The sequence below is a fragment of the Poecilia reticulata genome, chromosome 2, assembly GCF_904066995.2.
Source record: "Poecilia reticulata chromosome 2, P_reticulata-male-v2, whole genome shotgun sequence".
NCBI classification, from domain to species: Eukaryota; Metazoa; Chordata; class Actinopteri; order Cyprinodontiformes; family Poeciliidae; genus Poecilia; species Poecilia reticulata.
The window spans coordinates 1,517,881-1,544,911 of record NC_088831.1 but is presented as its reverse complement, the minus strand read 5'-3'; the positions used below and the strand labels follow the sequence as shown (position 1 = coordinate 1,544,911).

Here is a 27,031-nt window from a genome sequence, read left to right as displayed (position 1 = left end):
CTCTCCTTACCTGATGTTTTTCCTATTTCCTCCTGCAAGGCAGTGCCTGTCGGGCTCCAAGGCCTCAGCCAACTATCCCCCCATCCCCCTCGTGTTGTTGTGTAACGGATGGTTGTACTGGAACTGCAATTTCGTTGTCTGACAATGACAATAAAATTATTCCGATTCTGATATTAGTCTGGCTCCTCATTATGCCTGTGTTGAGGCAACTCGCCAGCCCATACACTCCCGCTATCAATTCAAGACATTACTGGATTATGGTTGCCCAGAAGGGCTGAAAAAATGATGCTACATGAAGCAAAGAGTTCTATCAACGTCTTATGAGCAATATGTGGTGGGTAGGGTCATATTTGGTGACCACATCTGGATTACTGTGGGCCATTTGGAGAATGGCTGTTAGGCTGGGATGGAAACACTGAGGCAGACAATGGGGGTAAAACAGCAGGGATGTCTCACCTCAGCAGCATGACAAGGTCCGCATCTCCTGACAGTCGGGTCAGTCCTGACACGCCATCTGTGCGGATCAGCTGGACCTTCTCCCTGATACCACATCAAACATTCCATCAACAAGGATTTCTCCTCCTTTATTTGCATTTTCTCATTTTTTTAATATATATATTTTTTTAATTAAAAGAATATAAATTTGTAAATTAAATGTAGTTTATTTTGAGTTATCTCTAATATGTCTTGATATTTTACTAATACAGTTAGAGGACAAACTGAAAAGTCAACTAGTTTATATATTTCAACTAAATAATTTGGAAGAAAATGAAGGAAGCTTGCAAACCTGAGATAACATCTCAAACATTTTGAAGAACATGGAAATATTGAAGCAGCACCTCAAGACATCAGCCAGGACACAAAATGGTCTTCCAAATAGACAATGTCTCTCAGCATACCACCAAATTAGCAACATAGTGGCTTAAGGGCAACAAATTTAATGTTTTGGAGTGGTCATCACAATGTCTTGATCTCAGTTCCAGAGAACATTAGTGGTCAGAGCTGAAAAGGTGCATGTGAGGAAGTTCTGTCAGAAGGAATGGGTCAGAATTCCAGAAAACTACTATGAGAAACTTGTAGAAAGATACTGGAAAGATGGCCTCAAATTGTACAAGGTTTTCTCTAGTCCAGAGAACTCCAGAGCACTTTAGCACTACATTCACACACACCAATGGTGGCAAGCTACATTGTCGCCACGGCTCCTCTGGGGCAGGGTGACAGAAGACAGGCTGCCATGCACTCTGACAAATTACACTAAATTTAAAAAGTAAACAAACTGAGTATAAAACATTGTAACAATGAAAGAAGACATGTTGGTATACCTGAGTACATGGTTTCGGCTGAAGTCCGGCTGTCTCTCCTGCAAAATCTCAAAGATGTTTGGTTGTCGAAGAAAAGCCACGATCTTATCATTGTAAGCTATACGAGACAAGAAACAAGCGGGTCAGTTTTATTTGTTTCATTAAAGAAAGCTACAAAGATCAAAAAGTAAAAAATGTGGTACCGGACATGTCGCATCCTGAATTATGGACTAACTGTTTCTGAAGATAATGTTATGTTTTAATCAATATTAATGTAGGTATTGATTTCTGTGGATGAAAGAAATTACCTTTGTGGGTTAAAAGTTCCATCTTAAAGCTGATGTGGAATCGGTGGTGAATGCTCCTACCACCAACAGATGGTATTTATTTTTCTTAATTTACATTATTAGTAACAACTTACATTATGTTTAAGTTAGTCATTTTATTTAGAAATATTTTCCAATGGGTGGACACTATAGTTAATATTTGAATGGTTTTACTCTTTTGTTTGAGGTGCTGCCAACACATACGACCTGGAGGAGGAAACCTGGTGCGTATCAATCGTTTTTCTAAAAGACTATATGGAACTTTGTTGTTTAAAGTTTATTATAATCGTTTTATTTTGTCAATTAAATATTAACTTATTAATATGTAATAAGTGATTTTATTAAATAAAATAACTTATTTTAATAAAATAAAATAGTTTATTTAAATAATAAAATATGTTATTTAAATAAAATATTTTATTTTATTTAAATAAAATAAAATTTAACTTTGTTAAAGTTAACAAACTTTAACAAAGTTTGTTAACTTTGTTAAAGTTAAAGTTTAAAGTTAACTTTGTTAACTTTAACTTTAACTTTGTGCCAAGTTAAAGTTAGTTTGGCTTCATTTGTTTCACAGGATGTTTTAGGTCATTTTGTATTTCTCTGTTATGTTGTGTCTCCCTCATATGGTGGATTTAAGTTACTCCACTCCTATTAAAGCAACCTTTTGTTCTTTGTTTGCAGCAAATTGATTTCAGCTAGTGTTTAGTCGACCTCAGTTAAGTTAGGCCGAAATCTGTTATTTCTCATTTGACAGATTTTTTGCTGAAACCTAATGTTTTTTTAAACCATTTTTGGAATTATTAAAATGATTTTTTTTTTTTTTTGCCATTTTGAACACCTTTTATCTGTGTCGAAGTCTGGTCCCTCACATGATCACTAAATATAATTGAAAGCTGGGCCCATATCCTCAAAGAATCCTAAGGTTAAAGTAGCTGATGGGTAAAATGGACTGAATATTCAATTCATGTTGTTGAGTCAGATTAAGGTTGCGTTCACACTGCAGCCTGAAGTGGCACAATTCCAATTTTTTTTTTTTGTTGTCAAATAAGATTTTTTTGCCATGGCCGTTAACACTACCAAATATATGTGACCTGTATGTGTTGTCCAGTGTGAATGGGCAAACATTTTTCTTTTTTGTAAAATTACATCACTGTGAGTAGTGACATAATTTCTGGAATTTTAAGATTTTTCTTAGAATTTAAACTATAAGATTAAAGTTATTCACAAACATTCTAGGCTTTAAGAAAGTTTCTAATATGAGAAAAAAAAACATTAATAGTGAGGAGGGATTTTAGTGACCCTAAGAGTGTCTTAAGCTGGAAAGACTGACAGAAAAGATACCCTACTTCAAAGAGAACAAGCATATGAAAGATTTTTATTAAGAATTTTTCACAATGCCTGGATTTTAACTGAGTGAATGTGTGCTTGTCTGTCTGTATTATACTGACCCACAGGGACAACCTCTTGGCACTGCCCCCTGCTAGCTGAGGTGAAGGTACTTGAAGGTCGTGGCAAGACTGGAGGACCAGGGTGATGCGTTTCTTCACCCACCTGTAAAGACAGGAGGACATACAAAAAACAATAAGATGTAGACAAAATATTAATCTGACTCAACATGATATAACAAGTAAATATTCAGGCAATTTTGCCCATCAACCACATTTGTTAACACTAGGGTGCCCGTCTATTTTCCATACCGTTTTACAAAAAGATTGCTGCTCTTAAACACTGTTCTTCACTCCTTAATGAGGGAAGTATTAAACTGCGCTTCCATTATAAATGTGCATAAAACTTTGTTAATTTTTCTCTAATATAGAAAAAAAATTTCACAGTTGCGATGATTCCATTAAATAAGAAAAGCAAAGGTTTGTGCACGCAACAAGTCATTAAAAGACCTGCTGCGTCTTGGTCTTCCAACTCCTGTGTTCTTTGTGGTTTGGACCAGTGTAACATCCAGTTGTTGATCATGTGACGCATGTGATGCAAACAAAGTTTCCATTCCAGTTTGTCAAGATCAATCAATTTTATTGATTTATCAATAAAATTGATACATCAACCACCTCATCCTACCACCAAAACTTTTTATTGACAATTGAGTTTTTCCATACTTGGTGTGAGCAAATCGATTTCCAAAATACCAAATTTCACAATTACATGGTCAATGAAAATGCAGTTGGTGACTATATTTCTGCATCACTTTGTAAAATGTGTTACTCTACTGTAAAGAAAGAAAAAAATAATTACATTTTTCCTGTTTCAATTTTGTTTGAATTTCTCATAATTCTGAAACCCTTTAAACAAAATGTATATAGCATGGAAAAATGACAGGCCTTTAAAAGGCACATGTAGCCAACTGTAGTCTTAAACCTAGAGAGTAAACCTAGGTGGGAAGCTTGGTTTTGCACTTCATTAGAGGATACCCATTCCTTGTGAACGAGTTTCTGAAAACACATCCTGGCTGTGAATTGTGTGAAATTATATTTGGCTAGTTTGATTGATAGAGATATGATGCACTTGCAGTCAATCGTCTTCAGTTGTTTTGCTAGTATGCGTCAGTTGCATAATCAGCTCTAAATCCCCATAAGCTCTTGTTATCAGATGTCAATAATCAGATGTCAGTTTCTTCAGTCTTACCAGTTGCCTTGGACTGACCTCCCCAGCACTGTGACTACGTTGTCGGGTTAGATGTTGGCGGTGAGATAGAAGACTTGGACGAGAGCTCTGAACAGGCAGCCGAGGATCAATGAAGGTGGTAGCACGGCAGTTATGATCCACAAAGAAAGGCTACATGTGAACAAAATGTCGTAAACTTAAAGTTGTTGAGATTGCAATCTGTAACTGTTGAGACAAAGTGACTATTTGTTTCTCAGCCAGACCTTGCCGCTGTGGTCATGCTTCATCTCCCAGCCTCTGGGCAGCTCCAGCTGTTTATTCGCAAACATGTTGAGAAAAGCCACCAGGTCACGGTTGTGCTGGTAGCGCTCAAAGTGGTGTGCATCTCTACGAACCTTACTGATCATATGCTTCAGACATGTGTTGGTGGTAAACATGCGATAGGCATTCTGAGTTCACAGGGAGAAGAAGAGGAACAATCAGAGAAATTGGCAATCAGTGTACAGTTATCAGTAAAATTATTGTTTGGTAAAGTATAAAACACTGCGTTACTGTGGTGGTGAATGGGATTTACAGTCACCTTATACATTTATATCCAGTTTAGTTTATAAAAAGGTTGTATATTTGATATTAAATCTGACTAAACATTTTCTGCTAAAGGTCAATTAGGAAAATTATTTTTTACTTGGAAAATGCAAAATGAAAATGTTATTTACTCTCTTTAAAGGGGCAGCATTATGTTTTACATGCACATAGTGCCATTTTACAGGATAGTCAACTAAATATGTTAACTTTAGTTATTATAAAAATGTTACATTTATATCAAATACAACTTAGAATACATTTGACATCATAATTTAACCCCTTGAAATTGGGCCTCTGTCTCTTTAAAAACTCTTTAAAAGTTTTTAAAAACTCTTTAAAGTTTTTAAAGAGTTTTAAAACTCTTTAAAAAGTTGTGATGACATCCTGAAGACAGGATGACTTCCTGTCTTCAGGATGACTTCCTGTCTTCAGGAAGTCATCACAACATAACTTTTTTATTAGCACTTCAACGTTTTTACGTTGCACTGAGAAGTAGCCTGTATAATGAGCTCAGTAGATGCGCAGTTCCACCAGGTGTTTGCTAATTGCTGCTGCTAGTCTTAAGGAGCGATGTGGTGGAGTCTCAGAGGAGGGCTGCTCTGTGATGCAAAAGCTTGGACACTGCAGCTCAGAGGAGGAGCCGTTTCTTGAAGGCAGCAGTAGTTCCACCCAGGCATTTGCACAGTTGCCATGGTAAATTAAAGGATTTCTCAAACATGCATGAAAGAATCAAAGCACCAATCCAGGTATGTTTTTGATGAACATTATAACATGATGTACAGCTCAAAAAGTAGGTTTTACATAATACTTCTCCTTTAAAACTTTCTGACTTTGGTCATGTATTTTGGGTTTCCTCCCAAAATCTTGCCACATAAGTTTTACTAGAATTTTGACTCATTGATCCTGATAGAACTGGTGGCCACCTTGCAGCAGTGAACTTCTCTGGGACGAGGATCAGGACTTTGTGATGGCCTCTTCAAAACATTAAGTTTGTTCTCCTTCAGCTATTTTGTAACTAATTTGGTGATATGCTGAGGAACATTGTCTATTTGGAAAAGACAAATGTGATCAAACTAACTTTGTGCTGATGTCTTGTGGTGTTGCTTTAATATTTCCACAACACATTCTTTCCACATCATCTATTCGTTGGAGGTGATCAGCTGCCTTCTCTTAGACAGGCAATCTTTTATTTACAGGCATTTTATTATCTACCGACTGTAGCAGGTTATATACCTGGGCTGATTAGACCGGTTGTATTGCAAAGTACTTTTGAGTGGTTTACATACAGGGTTGGAATGCAACACAGTGAAGAAGTCAGGACTGGTGAGGAACTTGGCGGTGGGGGACTGCAGCAGCAAGGAGATGCGAGACCTGGAACTGGCCTGAGCCACACCGTTTTCCCTCCGTAGCTCTGAAAGGCAAATGAGCAATGTCAGAAAAAAAGACAGCAGACAAGCGAAGCCTCTTTTCCACATTTTGTCATGTTACAACCACAAATTGAATACACATAAAATACAGTAAAGTACTTGCAGTAAGTGGAAAAAAGATATGTGGTTTTAATCCTTTTTCTTTTTTTTAACAAACAAAACTAAGTGGGTGGTGTGAAGGTATTCAATTCAGCTTCCCTGAGTCAGAAGCTTGAAGAACCACCTCTTGTAACTGTTTTTGGATGCACACAATACGGGATATTTATGGGAAAAATAATAAAACAGGCCTATGGCAGGAAAGGAGGGTAAAACGGGTTGTTTCCCAGCCAAAACAGGAGACTTGAAAGGTATGGACTGTACAGAAACACACCACATCATTCATATTTGAAACTTAGAATGCAGTTTATTTTCCTTACAATTTCCAAATGTGTTCTACTTTGTGCAGATTAAACACATGCATTGTTGTTATAACATGATAAAAGGTAGTAAGTTGAGTGGTGTATTTTAACGGCAGAGTATGGTTGGGGTGTTACCTGGAACAGATGGATGCATATCAGTTTCATCCCCAAGCAGCTCACTGGCTGGCTGCTCCTCCTGTCTGCTATCATTTATCGTCCTTCGGATGCTCTGATACCTGCACATGTGCATGTCAATACAAAATACTAGCTAAACATTGTGTAAAGGTGGAAAGATTAGTGGATTTTTAAAATCCTTGTGGCATTGACTTTCATGCTTCATGCGACTTTCATGACCCACTTGGTATCGTTTTTGCTTCTAATGAAATAAAAATTTTAGGTGCCAGCAATGAGTGGTGATCGTCCAATCAGAACAAACCAGAACGAGAACAACCTCCTAAGCTTTTTATTTTCACAGGAACTCCGTGAACATGATGACTACCACTTATGGAACTGAAACTGTTGGTACTAACCTGCGGTTGAGCTGTTCCATCTGCTGTATGGAGCTGGACCTCTGTAGAGTCTGTGGGGCCGGGGGGGCAGTAGGCCGCTGCCATGTTGTTGTTCTGTTCACATGATCCACATAAAAGATGCGACCATGACTGTCAATGCGAGCCTCCCAATCTGGATTAGGAAGATAGTGGGAAAAGTTTCAGACTGAAACACAAATCACAATGAGCAACAAAAACTCAGAATGTATGTAACAAATGAATGAATGTAAAGGAAAATGTCTGCCCCTGAATCTGTTGTAGTCAAACTTTAGGAAAACTTAAGAAAATGTAACTTAGAGGAAACAAATACACTTTTTATACCCTTATTTCTGTTGGAACATTACATTTTATTTCTGTTCATTGTACCCTAATTCAGTGTTCCCCAACCCTGGTCCTCAAGACACACTGCCCTGCATGTTTTAGGTGTTACCTTGCTTTAGCACAGGTAATTTCCATTGACAAGTGTTTGCTGAACTGCAATCAGCTGAATCAGGCATATTAAAGCAGAGAAATATCTAAAACATGCAGGGCAGTGTGCCTCAAGGACCAGGGTTGGGGAACACTGCCCTAATTTATGTGGTAATAATATTTCTGCTGTAGTTCATAACTTCTGCCAGAAGGTGGCCAGTTTGTTATACTGAGCAGCAGTCAGAAATAGTCAACCTGTCAACATGCAATGAAGCTTCACAGTAACAGGAAGTTACTGTGAAGTTAGTTGGAATAAAAACAAGCAACACATCAAGTTATGAGTATTCCTGTACATTTCATGTAGGATATGCAAACACCTACTAGGAGGCAGAGGCTCATCTACTCTCTGATAGCGACTGATGTCATGGCGGACAGAGGGAAGGGACCGAACAGACTGATGACCGTAGACCTGAGCTGTGGCACCTGCATTAAACATACAACATCTGGATCAATTGCTAACCTAAGACATATCATTTTAGCTGTTGATCAATTTTAAGGGTACTATACGGTTCAGTTGGATACATTGCATAAAACGCACCGTCATGACATCATACCCGACATTTCCTGTTTGATGTCAGTTAGAATTACAATTATTTCTTTTTAGTAGATGTCAGAATAATGAGAAAATGTTTAATAATTGTATTACTTATGTCAATTTCAGTAGATAGATATAAATTTGGTGACTAACTGACCTAAAACAGGTTGTAATCTTAGTCTTTCTACATGCAGAGGTGAGTTTTCTCTTTGTACTCTGGCTTCCTCCCACATTAGAAAAAATGACTGTGAGGTTAATTCATCTCTAAATTACTCTCCAGGTTTCCCTGTAGTGGAATGGGAACCTGTCTAGGGTGTACCCCGCCTCTCACCTGATAACCCCTGGAATAGTCAAAAGGTCCCCCGCGTGACCTTGCAAGGATAAGCAGTTATTGCAAATGAAGGAATTGGACAGTCTAAAGTTAAAATAAAACAGCTTCATGACTCCGTAGACTTATATCATCTACTAGAGCACAAGCTCAAATAAGCTTAGCTCAGTGATTCTTGAGAATAGGGACAAAACAGGTCCTATGGATAAAGCACACAATTTGAATAAAATATACACAAAATATATTTCTTCAAATATCTGACTATTTTCCATGTATTTGCTGAATATTTTTTTATTTTAAACATTGTAGTCGGTGGATAATGCCTGTAAAAGCCCTCGTCCAGGAGCAGAACTCAATACATTATAATAGTTTAAAACAATTAAAGAAATACTAAAATTATATATTATGACAATTAAGTATAAGTAGTCATATAAACAATTATAAAAGTATCAATAAATTGAATTAAAAATCATTTTTATATATTTTCCAACTCCATTAAAATGTGTCCCTAGTTTGTCAACACTGTCAGACATAAAAAGAATGTAAAAAAAAAAAAAAAATCAGGCATTATTGGGGGGCACCAGAACTTCTGAGGACCCCATGACCTCTTCCTTTCTCTTCCTTTGCTAAGAGGGCTAGTTAGCTCTGGTTAGCTTAAGTTATTCTTTAGTTTTTTCTTCTTTTTATTCCTAAGTTGTTTGTCACAACCATGATGTGTCAACACCATAACTGACAATTTACAAAACTTTGATGAAATTTTGTGAAATAAAAACTTAATTTTAGTATAATGTAAAGATTTCATGGACCTAATGAGCTACAACATGGCCTCCTTCAGAACATATAAATTGAGGTAGTTTGGCTTTTTGTCAACTCCATCAGTTTTTCTGACTCTTTCAGTGAAATTGTTGTCAAATCTCACTTAAATGTGCAATTAATTAATTTTAATGTGTTTTACATAAATTGCATTACTTCACATGTATCAAGTTTTCTTTTTACTCACCACCTTCAGTTCTGTGTCAACTCCATCAGATGGACTTTTTGTTGTTTTTGTTTTAAAATTTTTTGTTTTTGTTTTAAATTTTTTTTCTTTCGTTTCTTGAGAAGCATTTGTCTGTAAAATTAGTAAAAATATCACTAATAGGGTATTTTAAAAATTATTTTGTATTTATTTTTGCCAGATGGTGATGACAACATTCTGGGTCAGGTCGATTAAAAATGTAATTTTTTAAAAAATGTTGCAACAGGGAGCCTGTACCTTAGCATCTTTACATTTCCAACACATTGTCATATTTGCATACATAAGGTTAATAAAAAATATATAATAATTTGGGAAAATTAAAACCCATTTTGTCCCTATTCTCAAGAATCACGGAGCTGTCCTTTCTGCAGAAAGAAGCATCACTGTCTCTGATTTTAATAAGGCTCTGCACTTTAACTATTCCTCCTTCCCTATCGCTGGCATGGACAGATGCCATGCAGGAGTTTGCTCAGAACATTCATGCTAAAGGCAACTTACAGCCAATAGAAGTAATGGTGAATAAACTGGAATAAGACTGGAAAATTTACATCTGCTGTCTGAAGTTTATATACTCAACACGGCTCCTTCAGTGTAGAATGATTAGACAATGTTCAGCTGCAATACGTATATTATTATCAACACAAATTGATGATATGCCAGTTATTGAAACACTTGTGTTGATTCAACATGCAAGTCATCGACCACTTTCAATATAATTTCAAAGTCAAGCTTCAATGTGAATTCAATGTTTCTGCCCAACTATATTTTAATGATGATCCATATTTCCTCTCTGGGATATTGTCTTCCCACAGATTTATTCTGTTCTTGCTTTTTTCCCCACTTAATTTAAAATAATCGGGAACAGTTAACGTATAATCAGACAAAGATCACCTGACTGAATACTAAAGCCGTTTCAAATTATGGTTTTTCCTCTATGAAAACTATAATTGCCCTCAAGAACAGAGGCAAAACAAAGTCACTAGATGTACCAGCGTAGAATAACTAATAAGCAATTTGTAAGATTTTTCCTCCAAAGAACCACAATGAGAAGTAGCATTAAATAGGGAAAACATAGAACACAGGAGAATCTTCCCAGGACTAGCCAGCCTGCCAAAATGACTCCAAGAGCTAACCAGCAATTCATACGAGATGAACCTGGAAAAGGGGTGCTGTGGTAGCATAGGGAATAGAGCGCAACCCAGGTAAGGAGGCCTTAGTCCTCAATGCGACCATCACATGTTCGTGTCCCGGCTTGACCTTTGTGGCAGGTCTGCCCCCTGTCTCATTACCCACTTTCCTGTCTGACCACTCTCAAATAAAGGCAACCATAGCTAAAAAAAACCCAGAACAACTTCTGTAGCTCTACAGCAGAAGACATGATTCAACAATAAGAAACTGAGTGGAAATATCCTCCATGGGAGAGTGCCAAGAAAAAAAACATGCTCCCGGAAAATATGTTGATGGATCCCTATGACTTTGGGAAAATAATCGGTGGACTGGTGCAATAACAATTCAACTTAAAATTCATACAGGATGTGCATTATGTTGTATTCAGAGATGAACTAATGAAACATTCCATAAAAAATGACAATCATACCTACAAGCAAACATGGTGGTGATACTGTGATGGTCTGGGGGTGAATTTCTGTTTCAGAATCATGTACACTTCACATAGTTAATGGAATTATGAGTTCTGATCTCTACAAGAAATTCTGAAGGAGAATTTCCAACCCCTCAATTCAAGCTGGAAAGGTCTTTTCAAAGTCTGGATTAAAGTCCAATTGAGATGTGGCACATGCAGTCATCCCCATAGACAACAACAATACGAGCAAGTTCTTTGAAAAAGTCCCCACTTAGATGATTGCTGGGCCCATACCAAGGAAATTTAAATGTCAATGATGTTCATGGGCGCAATCCAAAAGCCACAAATGCTCAACTTTGCACATAAGCTGAGTAACTGTCCACAGTGACCAGGACTGAGAAGACACCTTCAAGCTTTAGCTAAAATTTGAAAGCTTAATGTCTTCTGAAAACTGTTTGGACCAATCATGGTGAGGCTTCTATCTCTAAGAACTAACTATAACAACCGTCAATCCTGCTGGTGACAGAATCCTGCTGAAGAATCATGCTGTATTTTACAAAATAAATGGAAGAAAAAAGGAGGAAAACTAACTATATTCTGCAACATCCGATCAAATCAATAACTATATGGTTAACACTTGGATAGGTGGATGTCCTAACAGGAAGATGATCTCAAACCAATATCCAACTTGGTTTTAAAATGGAAAAACTGCTGAGAAGAAGGGTATAGATGCTGATGGCTACTTTATAATCTCACCAATCTCTCTATCCTCAAGCAATGTCCTGTCAGTCACTCTGGCCCCGGACCTCTCCAGGTTCTGTGCCTGATCTGCAGATGTCTGCATGGACTGCCTCCTCCAGACATCTGTGCCGTTCTGCCCTCCTGCTTTGTCCCCGCCTTCAGCCCTCATTCCTTTCCAACACAAAAGCAACAAAACTATATGAGTAACAGAGCTAAATTTTGCTGCATTACTTTCTACTTGCTCAGATAAGCTCCTTTTCCCATTGATAACCAATATAATTTACTCAATACGTTGTGAAAAAAATCACATTACTCACAATAGTCTTTTACACATAATTAAACTTCACTTTAGATTTCAAGGAAGCGTAACAGAAAGGATTCCTTCAATTTTCTGATGAATCCCATGTTGTTCATATTATAATAAAATGCAGTGTTTGGAACAATTCTCTGTACTACTTATAGCAACTTTCTGACATTAAATCAGACTAAATTTGTTTTTAAGTTTAGGTCACTGAAGAATAGTAATATAAAGTCTTTTTTGTCTTTTTTTTAAAAAGCAAGTATATTGAAAGGGATATTTCTTTAGAAGTTATTAAATTACAATTCCAAAATAAATTTTCTTGTTATTCAGTAGCACTGGTCTTGAACTGCATGACTTATATTGCCTCTAGAATAGCGGTTCTCAAAGTGGGCGGTGCCGCCCCCCACGGGGCGTTCAGAGGACGGCAGGGGGCGCTGGCAGACATTTTTGCAAAAGGGGGGCTCTGGGATGCCTTTGGGGGGCGTTTGGTCGAAGGTAAACTTTACACCTTAAATGCACAACAATGTCCGTTTAGACTTTGAGCAACTTGGTAAAACTGTATTGTGTAACATTAAATCATGCTTGGCTGCAACTGTATCGATGGCAGCTCTTCTTCTATTCAGTGTTTGTAGCTTCTTGGCGCAGCTTCGTTCTCCTGCTACTGGTATCTTCACCGCATCAGGTCAGCGTTACACCAGCTGATGACGTTGCTGTGATTCACTTTGTCTGGTGTCTGATTTAACCCCCAAGTGCCCTTTTGGTCAAATTTCTTTTGGTATTATTTTCTAAGCCCTCTTCTGACACATAACATGTACTAAAATTATTTGGTGTTCTGTTATTTTTTTTTTTTTTGTATAACATAATAAGCCCTCTGGTCACCTTGTTACCTTTGACCTTTTGCCCGTTACGCATGACCCAGTTGCCTCTAGCGCAGTGAGCTAAGGCGGCTAACTGGAGCTCAACGTAGCGAACGTTTGAGATTACAGAACAGTTTTTGGTGAATTAAAAAAAATGTTTTTGAATAAAGTAGAGTAGACTTGCTGCTTGTCAGATGACGGAAAACGTTGAAGTATCGTTTCTGCTTCAGCTCGGAGTCGCGGTTTAAACAGAGAGGTAATGAAATACAACAGACACTGACAGGCCTCTGCGTCTGACTTTCTCTGAAGAACTACTGAGGGGAGGAGACAACCAGGTGAGGAGAAACTGTTCTTATCTATCCATTCACTATTTTTATCATACAGACATTAGGCTGTTGTTGTTGTGCTATTAGCTAGCTGCTAGCTAACGACTTTGCTAGCAAAGCTAGATAACCAAAAAGCTTCTTCCCTGTATTGTTAATGATATCAGTCATTCTTTTGCATTTATTATGCAATAAGGCACATCGCCCGTCCAAAACCGATCATCTCCATAATGGATATATGTCCGATCTTCTCATTTCCTTTGCTGAACTTTGCATTTATTCTAGCGTTACGTAAATGTGTCTTGAAGGAGAATAACACTTAAATAAAAGTCCAACAAGGATATTCATTTAGAACTAAAAATAACTCACCCTGAATTACCACGATAGATATAATGTATGTAATAAAAGTGACATTAATGAAGGGGAAAAAACTCAACCCAGACTTTAAGTTTAGGGTCTGGTTCACAGACTATGAAGTTAATCTCCCCCCCCCCCCAATTATTCAATGAAAAAAGAAAACTATCCTCAGTTAAGTAAAATAAAATTGTAATCAAAACTATTGGAATTGTAATTTCTTTTTTTTGAAAAAAAATGTTTTGTTTAAATAACTTTTATTTTTTAATTAAATAACTCATTTTTGTCTCATGAACTTAAGTTATTTGCCAAAAAAACTTATTTGCACACATCAGAAATCTCTTGTTGTGATTTTAGGTCCTGCTCAAGACGTCATGTGAGAATCACAAGCAAAACCTTAGAATAGCAAGAAAAGATTTCCGACATGCACAAATAATTTTGTTTTGCAAAAAAAGATTCACTTCATGAGACAAATGTGATTTAAATGTTTAAAAAAGTTTTTTAAGCAAAACTCAGTAGGTTTTTCTCATGATGACATTCATTAACAATTCAATATTTGCTTTTGTTTTTTTCTTTTTTCTGCAGTTCCACGTTAAAGTTTGCTGCAGCTCTGCTTTCCTGAATGGACCGTCTTCATCTCCACTGCAGCAAACAGGCAGATCTTTGTTTTATAGATTACAGTCACTAAAAGGTTGCATTGTGCCCTTGTTTATATTTTAATAGTGTAATTATGTAAAGACAAAATATGTCTGGTGGTCCAGCTCTGATTTACAAATCTTGCTAAATTGCGGGTTTGAATATTGCGATACTTTCCCTTTCACAATAGACCCGCAGAAAGAAATTACTAATAAAATATCTTACATAGGCATAGTGTTATGCTCTATATGGAGATGTTTGTTAGTTTTGATTGTATACGTCACATTTTTGTAATTTATCATTGTTTATTAAACTCTGAAAGCTGAGTGGCTGTTAATATTCTGTCCTAGAATGTGGTTAGATGGGCCCTTTTTTTTTGAGCACCTGCTGCACGGCCCTGCAGCAGGTGATGAGATTATCGATGGTGAGCGTCAATAAACGATAAAATAAATGTAGCAACAGGAAAGAAACTAAAGTGGACATAGCAATAAACCAAGAGAGGATAAAACTAATCAAATGAAACTAAATGGAAATGAATGAAGAACAAAATGCAAGAATAAACTAAGAAACTAAAGTAAATACAGAGGAATAAGCTGGTATGGCAAGACCTTTAGAGCAATAATTAATACAGAGACTGTATGGCAAGAATAAACAGACACTATTTCCAGATAAAAGGTCAAATAATATTGTTGAAGTGTCATGGGTTTGTTGAGACCACATCTAGTACTGAGAATAAATATATCTTACAGATCATAACAGTAAAGAACTGATCACTTATTTATGCTTTTAATTAGATTTGATATTTTTATTTCTTCAATATTATTTTTCATGTCAGTGTTAATGTCATGAGGCTGATGACTCCATGACACTTTCAATTTGACTCATTAGGATTTGATTAAGAACCAGATTTGTTCTTTGTCATTTCTGTCCAGTAAAACTATTAATCTATAATCAATAGACAGGTCTATATAAAGATATAATCCATGTTTCTGTCTCATATTTCTATGGTATTAAAAGGAACTTTAGTTTTTCCACTGAAAGCTCTGGTTTGAACAATAAATGCCATGAGGGTGAAGTTTTATGGATGATACTCTGATGTCCCATTCTCCTGAAGGCAGCACAGAGCTGCACCACCAGAAACTGACAAACACTGAAGAGAAGAAGAGTTATGATTAATGTAGTTACAGTTCTATCCATGTTTTAATGCTGCAGCTCAGTCGGTTTGCAAATAGTTCAAAGTTTAAACTGGCATGTTGAACATCTTTTATCTGGTCATTTTGTGGAATATTTACAACTAGAAAATGGCACAAAATAAGAATATTTCTCCACTCTGATTGGCTGCTGTTAGACCTACCAATTTTAACTTGAATATTCATTACATTTTTCATAGACACCTGTGAAAATAATTTCTATTCTTATGACTTTTTTGTTCTCTGGGAAATTATTTTTGATGATAAATACAGAAACAAGCATAAAAATCAAAACATCTACAATAGTGATAGTAATATTAATGATATAATAATAGTGCAAAGTAGCCTACAAATTCTTTGATGGGGGGCGGTGAGGGACCTGGATAAGGGTTAGGGGGGTTGAGAAACACTGGTCTAGAACATCCTTCCTTATTCGGTGGCACACTGATAACATCAGCAATATCTTATTCTAAAATGATGCAGAAAAACCAGCACAGTTATTTGCTACTTCAAGGCTGAACTATTATTGTCTACAAGTTACAGAAATTCAGTACAACTGGCTCCATGTTTATCTGCTTAACTATGTTTAACTCTTATCAAAGTGTTAAGTGTTTTCTGCTACTACCAACTCGCTGTACTCAGTTCGTCTTTCCTGCCCGTACTCCTGGACCAGGGATTCTGTACTTTACTGTACGTGTGAGTGTGGTGTCCTCTCAACTCCTTTTCATGGCAGATGTATGGCCAGGTCGGACCTGGTTCTGCTGAAGGTCTTGTCCATCAGTCAGGACTGATGGACTCTGACCTGAACCTTCAGAGCCACATTAAGACAGTCACAAAGTCGGCCTTCTATCACCAGAAGAACATCTCCAGGATTAGAGGACTGATGTCTCAGCACAATCTAGAGAAACTCATCCATGCTTTTATGAAACAAACAAACAAAAAGAATTGTGTGTGCTTAAATGTGTCCAACATCTTATGAAACCTCTTACCAGCTTCAGAACTCTCTCCTCCTCCGACATCTCTGCTGCTGTTTGGAGCAGATGCTCCAACTGGCCCATTCGCCTCACTGCTTGATGACTCTGCCCCTTCCTCTTCTGCTTTTGGAGCAAGTTCTTTCCTTGCTTCCACTTCCTGGTGGCAGAAAAGGAGAGGATTAAAGGGAACAGCAAGGTTGGCCCAAAGTAAACTGTCAACACGATGTCTGATTTGTGGATGTTTGTTTTCACACAAACCTTTCAGCTCCCCCTCCTGCTGCTTTAACATCATGGTATTTTGTCATGTGTGGTTTACAACAGTACAGTAAATACAACAATCATGAGGAAATAATTCCTCCCTCTCTGAACTGCAACATAAATTATTTATCACAGGGTCATTTAAACCCCAGGAGTTTTTTCCTCTGTGTGGTATTACAAAGTTTTCTTTCTGTGGAATCAGAAACACCATCATTCTGTGACTCCGCCTCATGGCGCTTCCCCGCTATCCGACAACGACATCTACCGGCCTCCTCTTGAGCATCGTGCTAAGATCATGGGAGGTTAACACTGACCAGGTCCAGATATTTAAAAATTTTTGCACCTGCTTTTTTAACAAGTTCTTCTTTTGCGCTTTCCGCTATACTGCTTCCCACTTTCTCTGTTTTGATGTCGGCTGGTTACATCAACAAGCATTACTGCAGTTAGTCGATAGACTACAGATATCTAACATATGGCAAATTTCTATCATTTCAACTGTATACTGTTTATATCGCACATTCCTGAAACCAGGCATGTGCAGAGGGGGGGGGGGGGCTGGGGGGGCTTGAGCACCTGCTCTTTTTGCTCCTTGCCCCCAAGTACCCTTTTGGTCAACTTTTATTTATTTATTTATTTTTTTATTATTTTCTAAGCCCTCTTCTGACACATAACATGTACTAAAATCATTTTTATTTATTTATTTATTTAATGTACATCATAATAAGCCCTCTGGTCACCTTGTTACCTTTGACCTTTTGCCCGTGACGCATGAAGCAGTTTCTTCTCGCGCAGTGAGATAAGGCGGCTAACTGGAGCTCAACGTAGCGAACGTTCCAGATTACAGAACAGATTTTGGTGAATAAAGTGGAGACCTGCTGCTTGTCAGATGACGGAAAACGTTGAAGTATCGTTCTGGTTCTGCTCTGCATCCCCAGAACCAGAACCAAACGAGGAGAAGCAGCATTCAGCTTCTACGCACCACAAATTTGGAACAAACTTCCAGAAAACTGTAAAACAGCTGAAACACTGAGTGCCTTTAAATCTCAACTTGAAACCCACCTGTTGCTTATGGCTAAATTGCGGGTTTTAAAGTGTTAGGTTTGAGAATCCTTCTACGATGTCGCTCTGCTAAAACTCTGTTCGAGGAGACCCCATAAGGGCAAGTCCTCACGTGGATCGATGTTTTAATGTTTTTATCTTTTTATCTTTTTTTTTAAATCTTTTTCTAAATCTCTTTCTCTCATTCTTTGTTTCTATTTTTATTTTAATTATGTGAAGCACTTTGAAATGCCTTGCTGCTGAAATGTGCTATACAAATAAAATTTGATTGATTGATTGATTAATGTCAGCAGTTTGGTTCGACCACACAGAGCCCTTTAGGAACTGTATATAAGCCCCTGCAGATTAAAGCAGTTTAGTGTAGAGTAAAAAATTATCTTTTGCTTACTTGAATGGGTGAGAGAGGACCCAGGGAAGGGCTACAGGTTCCCATCCTGCTACTCTGCTCCTGACAGGAACACTGTGGTACAGAATCTCCCTGTAGATTGGCTGCAGCAGCCTCAGTTCCAGGCTTTTGGGATGAGAAGACAGTCGTTTCTTCAGTCGCCTGTGCTGCTCCAGCAGACCCTTCAGCCCCTTCTACCGATGCTCTGATTAGAGCACAAGCTTCGTTTTCCCCTTCATCCACTGCTACTTCATTCCTGTCATTTGGAGGCTCAGTTGGAAACTGACCAGCAAAAGAAGAACCTTCCTCTGCTCCAGCTCCAATATCTTCCTTTAAATCTTCGTTCTGGGCAGGTGATCTGCTTACAGAATCCGTGCTCTGTTCTGCCCTCGTGTTCTGTGATAGGTCTCTGTGTTGCCCCACCGAATCCTCATCCTCATCTGAATCAATGTGCAGCATGGCGTTGAGTCGTGTGTCAGTTGGAAAGCTGGAGCGCAGTTTTGGCAAAGGTGGCACCAAAAGTCGGTCCCCGTGGCCAGTGGGGGCCTCAAGAGCATCAAGGTAGTCATTGAGGGACACCTGTCGATGGGTGTGATGCCCAGGAGCCACAGAGGGCAGATCATTGTCTCCCACGCGTCCGGGCTCATGCCACATGATGTTCTCTCCGTAGCAACAAAGGCCATTCACCAACAAGGGGCCATCATCAGAACCCATGGGAGAAGGTCCACTTGTGACACGAGATGATGAGGAGGCTTGAGGAAGATCTTCATCATCAGATGGGCTGCCAGGGTCTCCGCTGCCCATGAGGCTTCCTCCAGCAGCGTCTGGGGAGGCTTCTGAAGAGCAGAAGTGTGGGGTGGGTTTCCAACAAACCATGTTAAATTAAAGAAATATTTTATTGGGATGAAAAAATATGGGCTTTTCTACTGCCTCACAACTGCTGATTGAAACCAGCAACACACCTTCTTGTCCGGTGGAAGTGATGTCCACTCTGAACTGAAGCTGGCCGCTCACATTGTCTGTCGGGAGGCGGCGACACAAGTTATAGCTGACCTGGTGACGCCTACAGGCACACACACACACACACACACACACACACACACACACACACACACACACACACACACACACACACACACACACACACACACACACACACACACACACACACACACACACACAGTTTATCTGTGTGACTGGTAAATAAAGCTCTTTAAAGTACAGTAATTATGTCTTATGCTAGTTTGGAAGTTGAAATGAAGGCAGTCTGGCTCCTACTGGAAGGAATGAATATCTGCAAGCCTCAATTAGGAAACTTCTAGTCATTTTGTCTGAACTTTCTCCTGAAAAGTAGATAAATTAATGTGATAAGGTCAAAAGAGGACAAAAGTGAGTTGTAGGAGGATAACGGCATAGTATGTTGTTTAATAACTTATTGTTTGAAACAAACTTATCCAGGTGTAAATTTAATTGCGTTTCTTATTTAATGGAACACCACAATTGTGAAATTTTGTTTTTTGACATTAGTGGAATGTCGACATAACACTGTACATATTTGTAATGGAAAGGAGGTTAATGATAAATATTGAGATGCATGTATAGAACGTTTCCAAGAGCAACAGACAGGCCAACATGAAGCATTCCCTGTGGAAAGGGTTCTTTGGTTCCATCAGTTCTTTAGTTTTCAAACCATAATCGTCAAGGCACACCACCCTGCATGTTTTAGATGTTTCCTTGTTTCAGCTCACCTGATTTCAATCGACTGCAGATTAACAAGCTTTTGCTGACCTGTAGTAATCTAAACCTAGTTAAATTATTATCTAATTAAAGATTAGAACATTTCTGTTATCCCTAGAGATGTGTCATTTTAGCAGCGACACATGTAAAACACTCAGTTTGTGCCTTAAGGATCAAGGTTGAAAACCACCGTTTTTGACATTTCAGTTGTACAGGACAGTTTTGTGTCTGGGTGTGAACTCACTCAACTGTTGTTGGCCCCTCAAGAAGTCTCTGCACGGGGATGATCAGATGACCCAGAAAGCGCTTGATAATTGGTCGGCTCTTGGCAAACTTATCCTTCACTTCAATCTCCAACACATCAGTCATGAGAGCCACAAAGGTGTACTTCTACAGAAAACAGAGATACAAATGTTTCACTAGACACTTGGCAATTCTTAGTGTTACATTGGCTGGCGGACAGAACAGGTAAAAAAAAGTTTCATAAAAACTAACACACACATTTTTCAAGAATTGGACATCTGCTGATATCCAAAGTCTTAAATGCACAACCAGGGCGAATGAGTTTATCAAAGCAAAGGGGCTTACCTCCCCATGCCACACAGGGTTGATGGTATTGGCTATAATGGTGGAGCGCCTCTCCTGGCCATGATGAGTGAATTTGGGGAGGCCGCTCCTCTTCCCAGGCAGGATGGACATCTTCAAGTATGGGTCAGGGTTAAAAAACATTCCCTTCTTCAACCCCACTGCCTGAATATCTGAAACAGTAGCAGTTATAGGCATCTTTCTTGTCAATACCCATAGTGCTAGCATTGGCATTATAACGTTGGTTTTCTATCACCTGAAGAACATTTCTAGGATTAAAGAAATTCTAGAAACTCTTTGAAAGATCCCAAAGAAACTAGTCCATATGTTTGACTTTAGTCAACCTCATTACTGCCTAAAAAGTCAATGAAACAACTGCAGTTGATCCAGAAGCAAATCCCCTCCATTCCTAAGTCCTTATACTGGCTCCCTGTAGCCCAGTGTTGTGTGCCCACATTATTACTAAATTATCCAGAACACTGAATTAAATCAACACAAAAAACCCCCCAGTTGCTTTATTGAACAATGTCCATCATCCAACTTCGCGCTCATACCCCTGAACTACAATACTCATTATGTCATCGCGTAAGCACAGAGTACGTACATGACATTCAGAGAATAGACTTTAGGCTGCATTCACACCAGTCCTGTTTAGTCCGCTTTAATAGAACTCTAGTTCTTTTCTCTAGAAAGTCCTGTTCATTTTTGGAGGTGTGAATGCACAATCAAACTCTAATGCGGACTAAAAAAACCCAGCTACCATACGGAGAAAACCCATTTCGGCCGCTTGTATCCGGGACCTCGCTCTTTCAGTCACGACCCAAAGCTCATGACCACAGATGAGGGTTGGAACATAGATTGACCAGTACAGTGCTCGCTTCACTGCAGATGCTGGCGCTAATCCATCTGTCAATTTCCCGCTCTATTTTTCCCTCATTCGTGAGCAAGAACCCCAGATACTTAAACTCCTCCTGCTTGGGACCGGAGGAGCTCCCCCTCCTACCACCGGCGAGGAAGGGAAACAATTTTTTCAATTAGTTTGAATCGTTTGATAGTGCGTTTGCACTATCAAATGTAAAATAATTTAGCAATTTTGGTCCCCAATTGAATCGAGTCTGTTAGTTTATAAATCACTTTACAGCATAAAACCAAAATACATCAAAGATCTTTTGTCGTATCAACCTTCAAGACCACTCAGGTCTTCTTGTTATAGTCTGCGCTGCAGCTGCAGAACCAGAATCAAACAACAAATCAACATTCAGTTTTTATGCAATACCAATCTGGACCAAACGTCCAGAAACATTGAAACATTGAGTTTTTTAAATAAAGTTTAAGAACCCAGCTGTCTGGATCTGTATTTGACTAATAATAACTGAAACATCAATCAATATCTTTGATAAAGAGTATTCTTGATTTTGATGGCATTTGACAAAATGGAATATTGCTTGTTTCATAATAGTTTATTGTGTTGTTTTTATGCTGTAAATTACTTTGAACTGCCTTGTTCCTGAAATGTGCTTTACAAATTATCTTTACTTGACTCTGCATGTATTCCTCTTACCTGACAGGGTGAAGCTGACAAGTTTTCGACAATGTTCACTTCCCGACTGCTCCTCCACTTGGCCTTCACTTCTCACCTATTTCAAAAACAAACAAATGCATGGAAAAGTGATTTTAGTTGAATCTCACTTCACATTCAAAAACAAAAGAAAATCAGCTATGATTCTGGCCTGTCTTCCTCCTCAGCTCTCACCTCTGCAATCAATCTCATTTGATCCACCTGCATGCTGCTGTGCTACAGGTCACTCATGCTCATGTCATCCATCTGTTCACCAGCAGTTATATTCAGCTCTCAGGCAGTGTCAGACTTTTGAAAGCCCATGAGTGAGCCCAGCATTTCCTTCTTTATTTGACCATGGTCACAACCACGTTTTCTCTTTTGGATTTCCCTGTCTTGCCTTACGGCTCTTCTGATCAATTTCTCTGTGAAACAACTCATATAATCATCTCAAGGTTGTAACTTTGAGTTTAATCAACAGATGCTGATAAAAAAACAGCCATAACAAAATGGTGAAAAATAAAAAAGGTATTGTTCTTAGTGTTTTGTCTTTTTCTATCTTTTATCACTCAAGCCTGACAAATAAAAGTCAGTCACCAAACCTGGGTTTCCAACACACTGTACTTATAATTTTTCATTGCTGATAAGAGGATGGAAGCTGGCTGATGGCAGCAAAAACGTCAAAGTTGTGGTACTAGTGACAACCAACGGAACAAAACAAAGGCAATTTGGATATGGATGATAAAGTATTAAATCACACACTTACTGGTACTCCTGGGTTCTTCACAGTGATGCAAGGAGTTGTTGCTCTTAATGCTCCACTTATTCCATGATAATATTTGAAACAGATCTTTGTCTCAACTGCAAAGAGAAAATCCCCCCAAAGAATTTCTGTACATGAAAAGCATTCAAAGAGCAGAAGAATTGGGCATGTCTGCAATAATCCCCCCTCCCTCTAAACAGCTCATCTCCTTAATCTAATTCAACAAACTTATGCTGAGGATTCGACTCAAAAATGCAACCAGTTTCTCTCATTCTTCAAAAACTAAGTTAACTCTATTAGATCTCAGCTCCCTGATCTTTGACCGGCATCTACCCTGGAACATCATGGGTCCCTGAGCTGCTTTGACGATGTTGCTGAGAGTGAAGTGGAGACTGTCCTCAAGAAAATGAAGCCATCATCATGTGCCCTGGATCCCTTCCCTTCATCACTCATAAAATCTAATCATGCTGCAATAAGCCCACTAATTACACAAATAATAAACAAATCACTGAAATCTGGTCATGTTCCATTGCCTCTTAAAACAGCTATCATCAAACCTCTTCTAAAGGAATCTACCTTGGATCGAGATGTTCTTTCCAATGACCGTCCAATCTCTCACCTCCCTTTCCTGTCAAAAGTGCTGGAAAAGGCTGTTGCTGCTCAGCTGCAGCTCCACCTACAACAAAACTCTCTGTACGAGAAATTTCAGTTTGGGTTTCGTTCTGCTCACAGCACTGAGACCGCTTTGCTGAGAGTTACCAACGACGTCCTCATGGCAGCTGATACTGGTTCTACTTCTCTCCTTGTCCTCCTAGATCTTACTGCAGCCTTTGACACTGTGGACCATAATATCCTCCTACACCGTCTTCATGTGGAGGTCGGTCTATGTGACACTGTTCTGGACTGGTTTAAATCTTTCCTCTCCAATCGGCTGGAATGTGTTAGCCTTGGCAAGGCCAAGTCCCAGGCTGTCTCTGTCTCCTGTGGTGTCCCACAAGGGTCAGTCCTAGGACCCCTGCTATTTTCCCTCTACATGCTGCCTTTGGGTCAAATCACTAATCAGCACAACATCTCCTTCCACTGCTATGCCGACGATATACAACTTTACATTAGAACTGGAGCTTCATCATCACCATTTTCACTCACTGCCTTCACCACTTGAAGAGATGAGGATGTGGATGAATCAGAACTTTCTTCAGTTAAACTGCTCCAAAACTGAGGCCATGTTGATCGGAACACCTCACCAGGTTCAATCTTCAACTTTGACGACTGTTTTCTTTTCTGGACAAGACATCCCCCTTTCCACCACAGTTACAAATCTTGGAGTTAGAATGGATTCTCATCTTACATTTGAAAATCACATTAAGCATCTATTTAAAACTTGTTTCTTTCATCTTCGTAATATCTCCAAAATTCGTCCATCTCTCTCTTTCTCTGATGCCGAGACTCTCGTCCATGCCTTTGTCTCCTCCAGGCTCGACTACTGCAACTCTCTGTTTGTTGGAATCCTCAAAAAACATCTTCAGAAGCTTCAATACATTCAAAACAGCGCAGCCAGGATTCTACTGAGGGACGTAGATCTGACCGTATTACACAGATTCTCCATGACCTTCACTGGCTTCCTGTCACCTACAGAATTCAGTACAAAATTGCTCTCGTTACCCATCAGTGTTTAAACAGAACTTCACCGGATTATCTGAAGGACCTTCTCATTCCACATTCATCCACCAATCTCTACGATCACTAGACTGCAACTTCCTCCACCTTCCTCGATCCAGATTAAGGAACATGGGAGATCGGGCATTCGCTGTGGCTGCCCTCCGTCTCTGGAACTCTCTCTCGGACTATTTGAGAGCTCCACAACCACTGGTTGACTTCAAAAGTCTATTAAAGACTTTTCTATTCAACTAGGGGATAATTAAAATATTGGCAGGGAAACATGGAATGAGCCTTAATGCTAGAAAAACAAATATCTTTGACTTTTTTTTTCATTTATTGCTAATCGTGATCTTTCAGCTTAGTTAATGTTCTACTTTAGGGATTTTTTTAATTCTATGGGTCAAGTAATCAGGCTCATGAAATTTAACGAAAGTGTATCTAATCAGTCAATCCATGATTTAACAAGGGTAGCAAACTTATTTAGACATAATAAATAAATAAATAAATAAATTTCTGTGCTCAATTAAGATATTTAAAGCTTTGACAGAAAATGTATTCTGACAACTAAGCTGTATGGAGGGATAAAGAACAGTAGAGGATATGGTGCTAAGAAAAGAGACGGTATCGTGTTTCCAGAGGCAACCATTTATGTGGCAAAAGATTATCTGACAGATTCAGCGGACAGGCTAGAAGTAATAAGAACTGTCCACTCACATATTCAACCTACTGGGATAGTAACTGCTTTGGCATATTTTTAGCCTGCTGAGGATGGCTGTACCGCCTTCAGAAAAAACTCTGGCAAATAATTCATGTTAACCATGCAAGCAGGCTTTTGACATAATTAAAAATAATAATATACAAAGCAAATATATATATATATATATATATATATATATATATATATATATATATATATATATATATATATATATATATATTTTTTTTTTTTTTTTTTTTTGTTTTGTTTTTTTTTTGTTTTTCCTAATATTTCTATTGTATATGTTTTCAGATGTTGGTAAACTATCACAGCAGACCATCCAGTGGGCATTTCTTTATTCTGCCTTCAAGGAATCCCAGTTTGTTCACAACTTCAGGATGTCAAGAGACCTTCACTTTTCTGGAGCCGCCATCAGCGCCAAATCCACTGATAGCACATTAATTAAAAACAATGTTGCTGATGTTCTTATAGCACTGGCATGAAAGGACAACCTCTGTATTACTGGTTTTAAATAACTAAATAAATGTAATTATTCTCATCTGATAACAAAACTGTATTCCTTCTAATCGATGACCACAGGCACCACTGTGGTCTTCACCTTCCAGGTCTTTTCCAGTTCCTCTCTGAGGTCCTGGTATTTCTCCAATTTCTCCTGCTCCTTTTTCCTGATGTTGTAATCACTTGGTATTGCTACATCCACCACAACGGCTTTCCTCTGTTCTTTATCCACCACCACAATGTCCGGTTGGTTCTCCATTAAGTTGTGAACCATTTTGTATGTCTGGATCTGGAAGTCACACAGGATCTTAGCTCGGTCATTCTCCACCACCTTTGGGGTTGGTGAATTCACTCTTTGAGGCTGCAGGCCCACCACGATTGGTTCCCAGCCCACTTAGGTACCTCAAAGGGTCATGCACTCTCACTCGAGATCAAGAACCACCTTGAGCAACAGGGACTATCTTTTATGGTTGGTGTATGGTGGGTGTCCAACCTGCTGAGTGACAGACTGAAAGCTCCTTCAGTCTTTCACTGAAGGAGCTTTCCAGTTCAGCTTCATGAATGTGATGGGAGAAATATCTCCCACCAGTAGGTGCATTTCCATTGTTTCCAATATGTTGCTAATGTCGAAAAAACCCAATTTCACCAGTGTTTTCATTAAGAAATTAAATTGCAATCACAGGTGAATAAGCTTATTTACATTATGTGTCATTAAAATTATGGCAGCGACAGGTGCCATAATTATTCATAATTCATCCATCAGAGGAGACGTCAGCATCTTATTCAGGTGAAGGAGCAACAAGCACCGTATACTTTGGAGCAGCTACGACTTTGGTGTTTTGGGGAAACTAGTCGGCAATTTTACAGAAGAACGATGGATTCAACGTTTGAATGACACACAGCTTTTTATGTACTGTGAGATTCTGTGAGAGCTCTTGTGCGAGAACAAAACCAAAAACACACCATCATCCTTCTACTACTTTCTGTCATCTTCTTTTTGCTTTTGCCAGTAGTAACATCCAGTTGTTGATCACATGACTCATGTGATGTGAATGAAGTGTTTCCATTGCAGTTTTGCAAAATACATCTATTTTGACATGACCGAAAAACCACCTCATCCTAGCACAAAAACATTTTCGTAAAAACCTTGTTTTTTTTTTGTTTCGCTTTTTAATTGCCCTGTTTCCATTAAGTAAATTTATTTTCCTAATTTCAATTTTCACAATTCCATGGTTTTAATTTTAGCCAGAGTCCTGTCTCTAAGGTAACCCTCCTTCAAAACTACTGGTAGCATATCTGTGAA

General features: G+C 38.6%; 1 protein-coding gene across 11 annotated transcripts in view; it reads right to left on the bottom strand.

Annotated features, from left to right (window-relative positions):
• Positions 1-27,031, bottom strand: part of hecw2b (HECT, C2 and WW domain containing E3 ubiquitin protein ligase 2b) — a 71,913-nt gene that overhangs the window by 33,132 nt on the left and 11,750 nt on the right. For 3 of the 11 annotated variants that reach the window (XM_081614483.1, XM_008430603.3, XM_008430617.3), the window contains exons 4-20: positions 22,857-22,951; positions 22,094-22,169; positions 20,536-20,705; positions 20,192-20,337; positions 19,173-19,273; positions 18,214-19,046; positions 16,524-16,665; positions 11,889-12,044; positions 7,991-8,092; positions 7,184-7,334; positions 6,789-6,889; positions 6,115-6,239; positions 4,507-4,692; positions 4,265-4,414; positions 3,079-3,181; positions 1,323-1,419; positions 457-540 (exon numbers count right to left, since the gene is read on the bottom strand). In XM_081614483.1, coding sequence (XP_081470609.1) covers positions 457-540; positions 1,323-1,419; positions 3,079-3,181; positions 4,265-4,414; positions 4,507-4,692; positions 6,115-6,239; positions 6,789-6,889; positions 7,184-7,334; positions 7,991-8,092; positions 11,889-12,044; positions 16,524-16,665; positions 18,214-19,046; positions 19,173-19,273; positions 20,192-20,337; positions 20,536-20,705; positions 22,094-22,169; positions 22,857-22,951 — 2,818 coding nt within the window. Of the gene's footprint in view, positions 1-456; positions 541-1,322; positions 1,420-3,078; positions 3,182-4,264; positions 4,415-4,506; positions 4,693-6,114; positions 6,240-6,788; positions 6,890-7,183; positions 7,335-7,990; positions 8,093-11,888; positions 12,045-16,523; positions 16,666-18,213; positions 19,047-19,172; positions 19,274-20,191; positions 20,338-20,535; positions 20,706-22,093; positions 22,170-22,285; positions 22,479-22,856; positions 22,952-27,031 lie in introns of those variants that run through there. The other 8 variants (XM_081614497.1, XM_008430611.3, XM_008430652.3 and 5 more) reach the window with 8 other exon arrangements.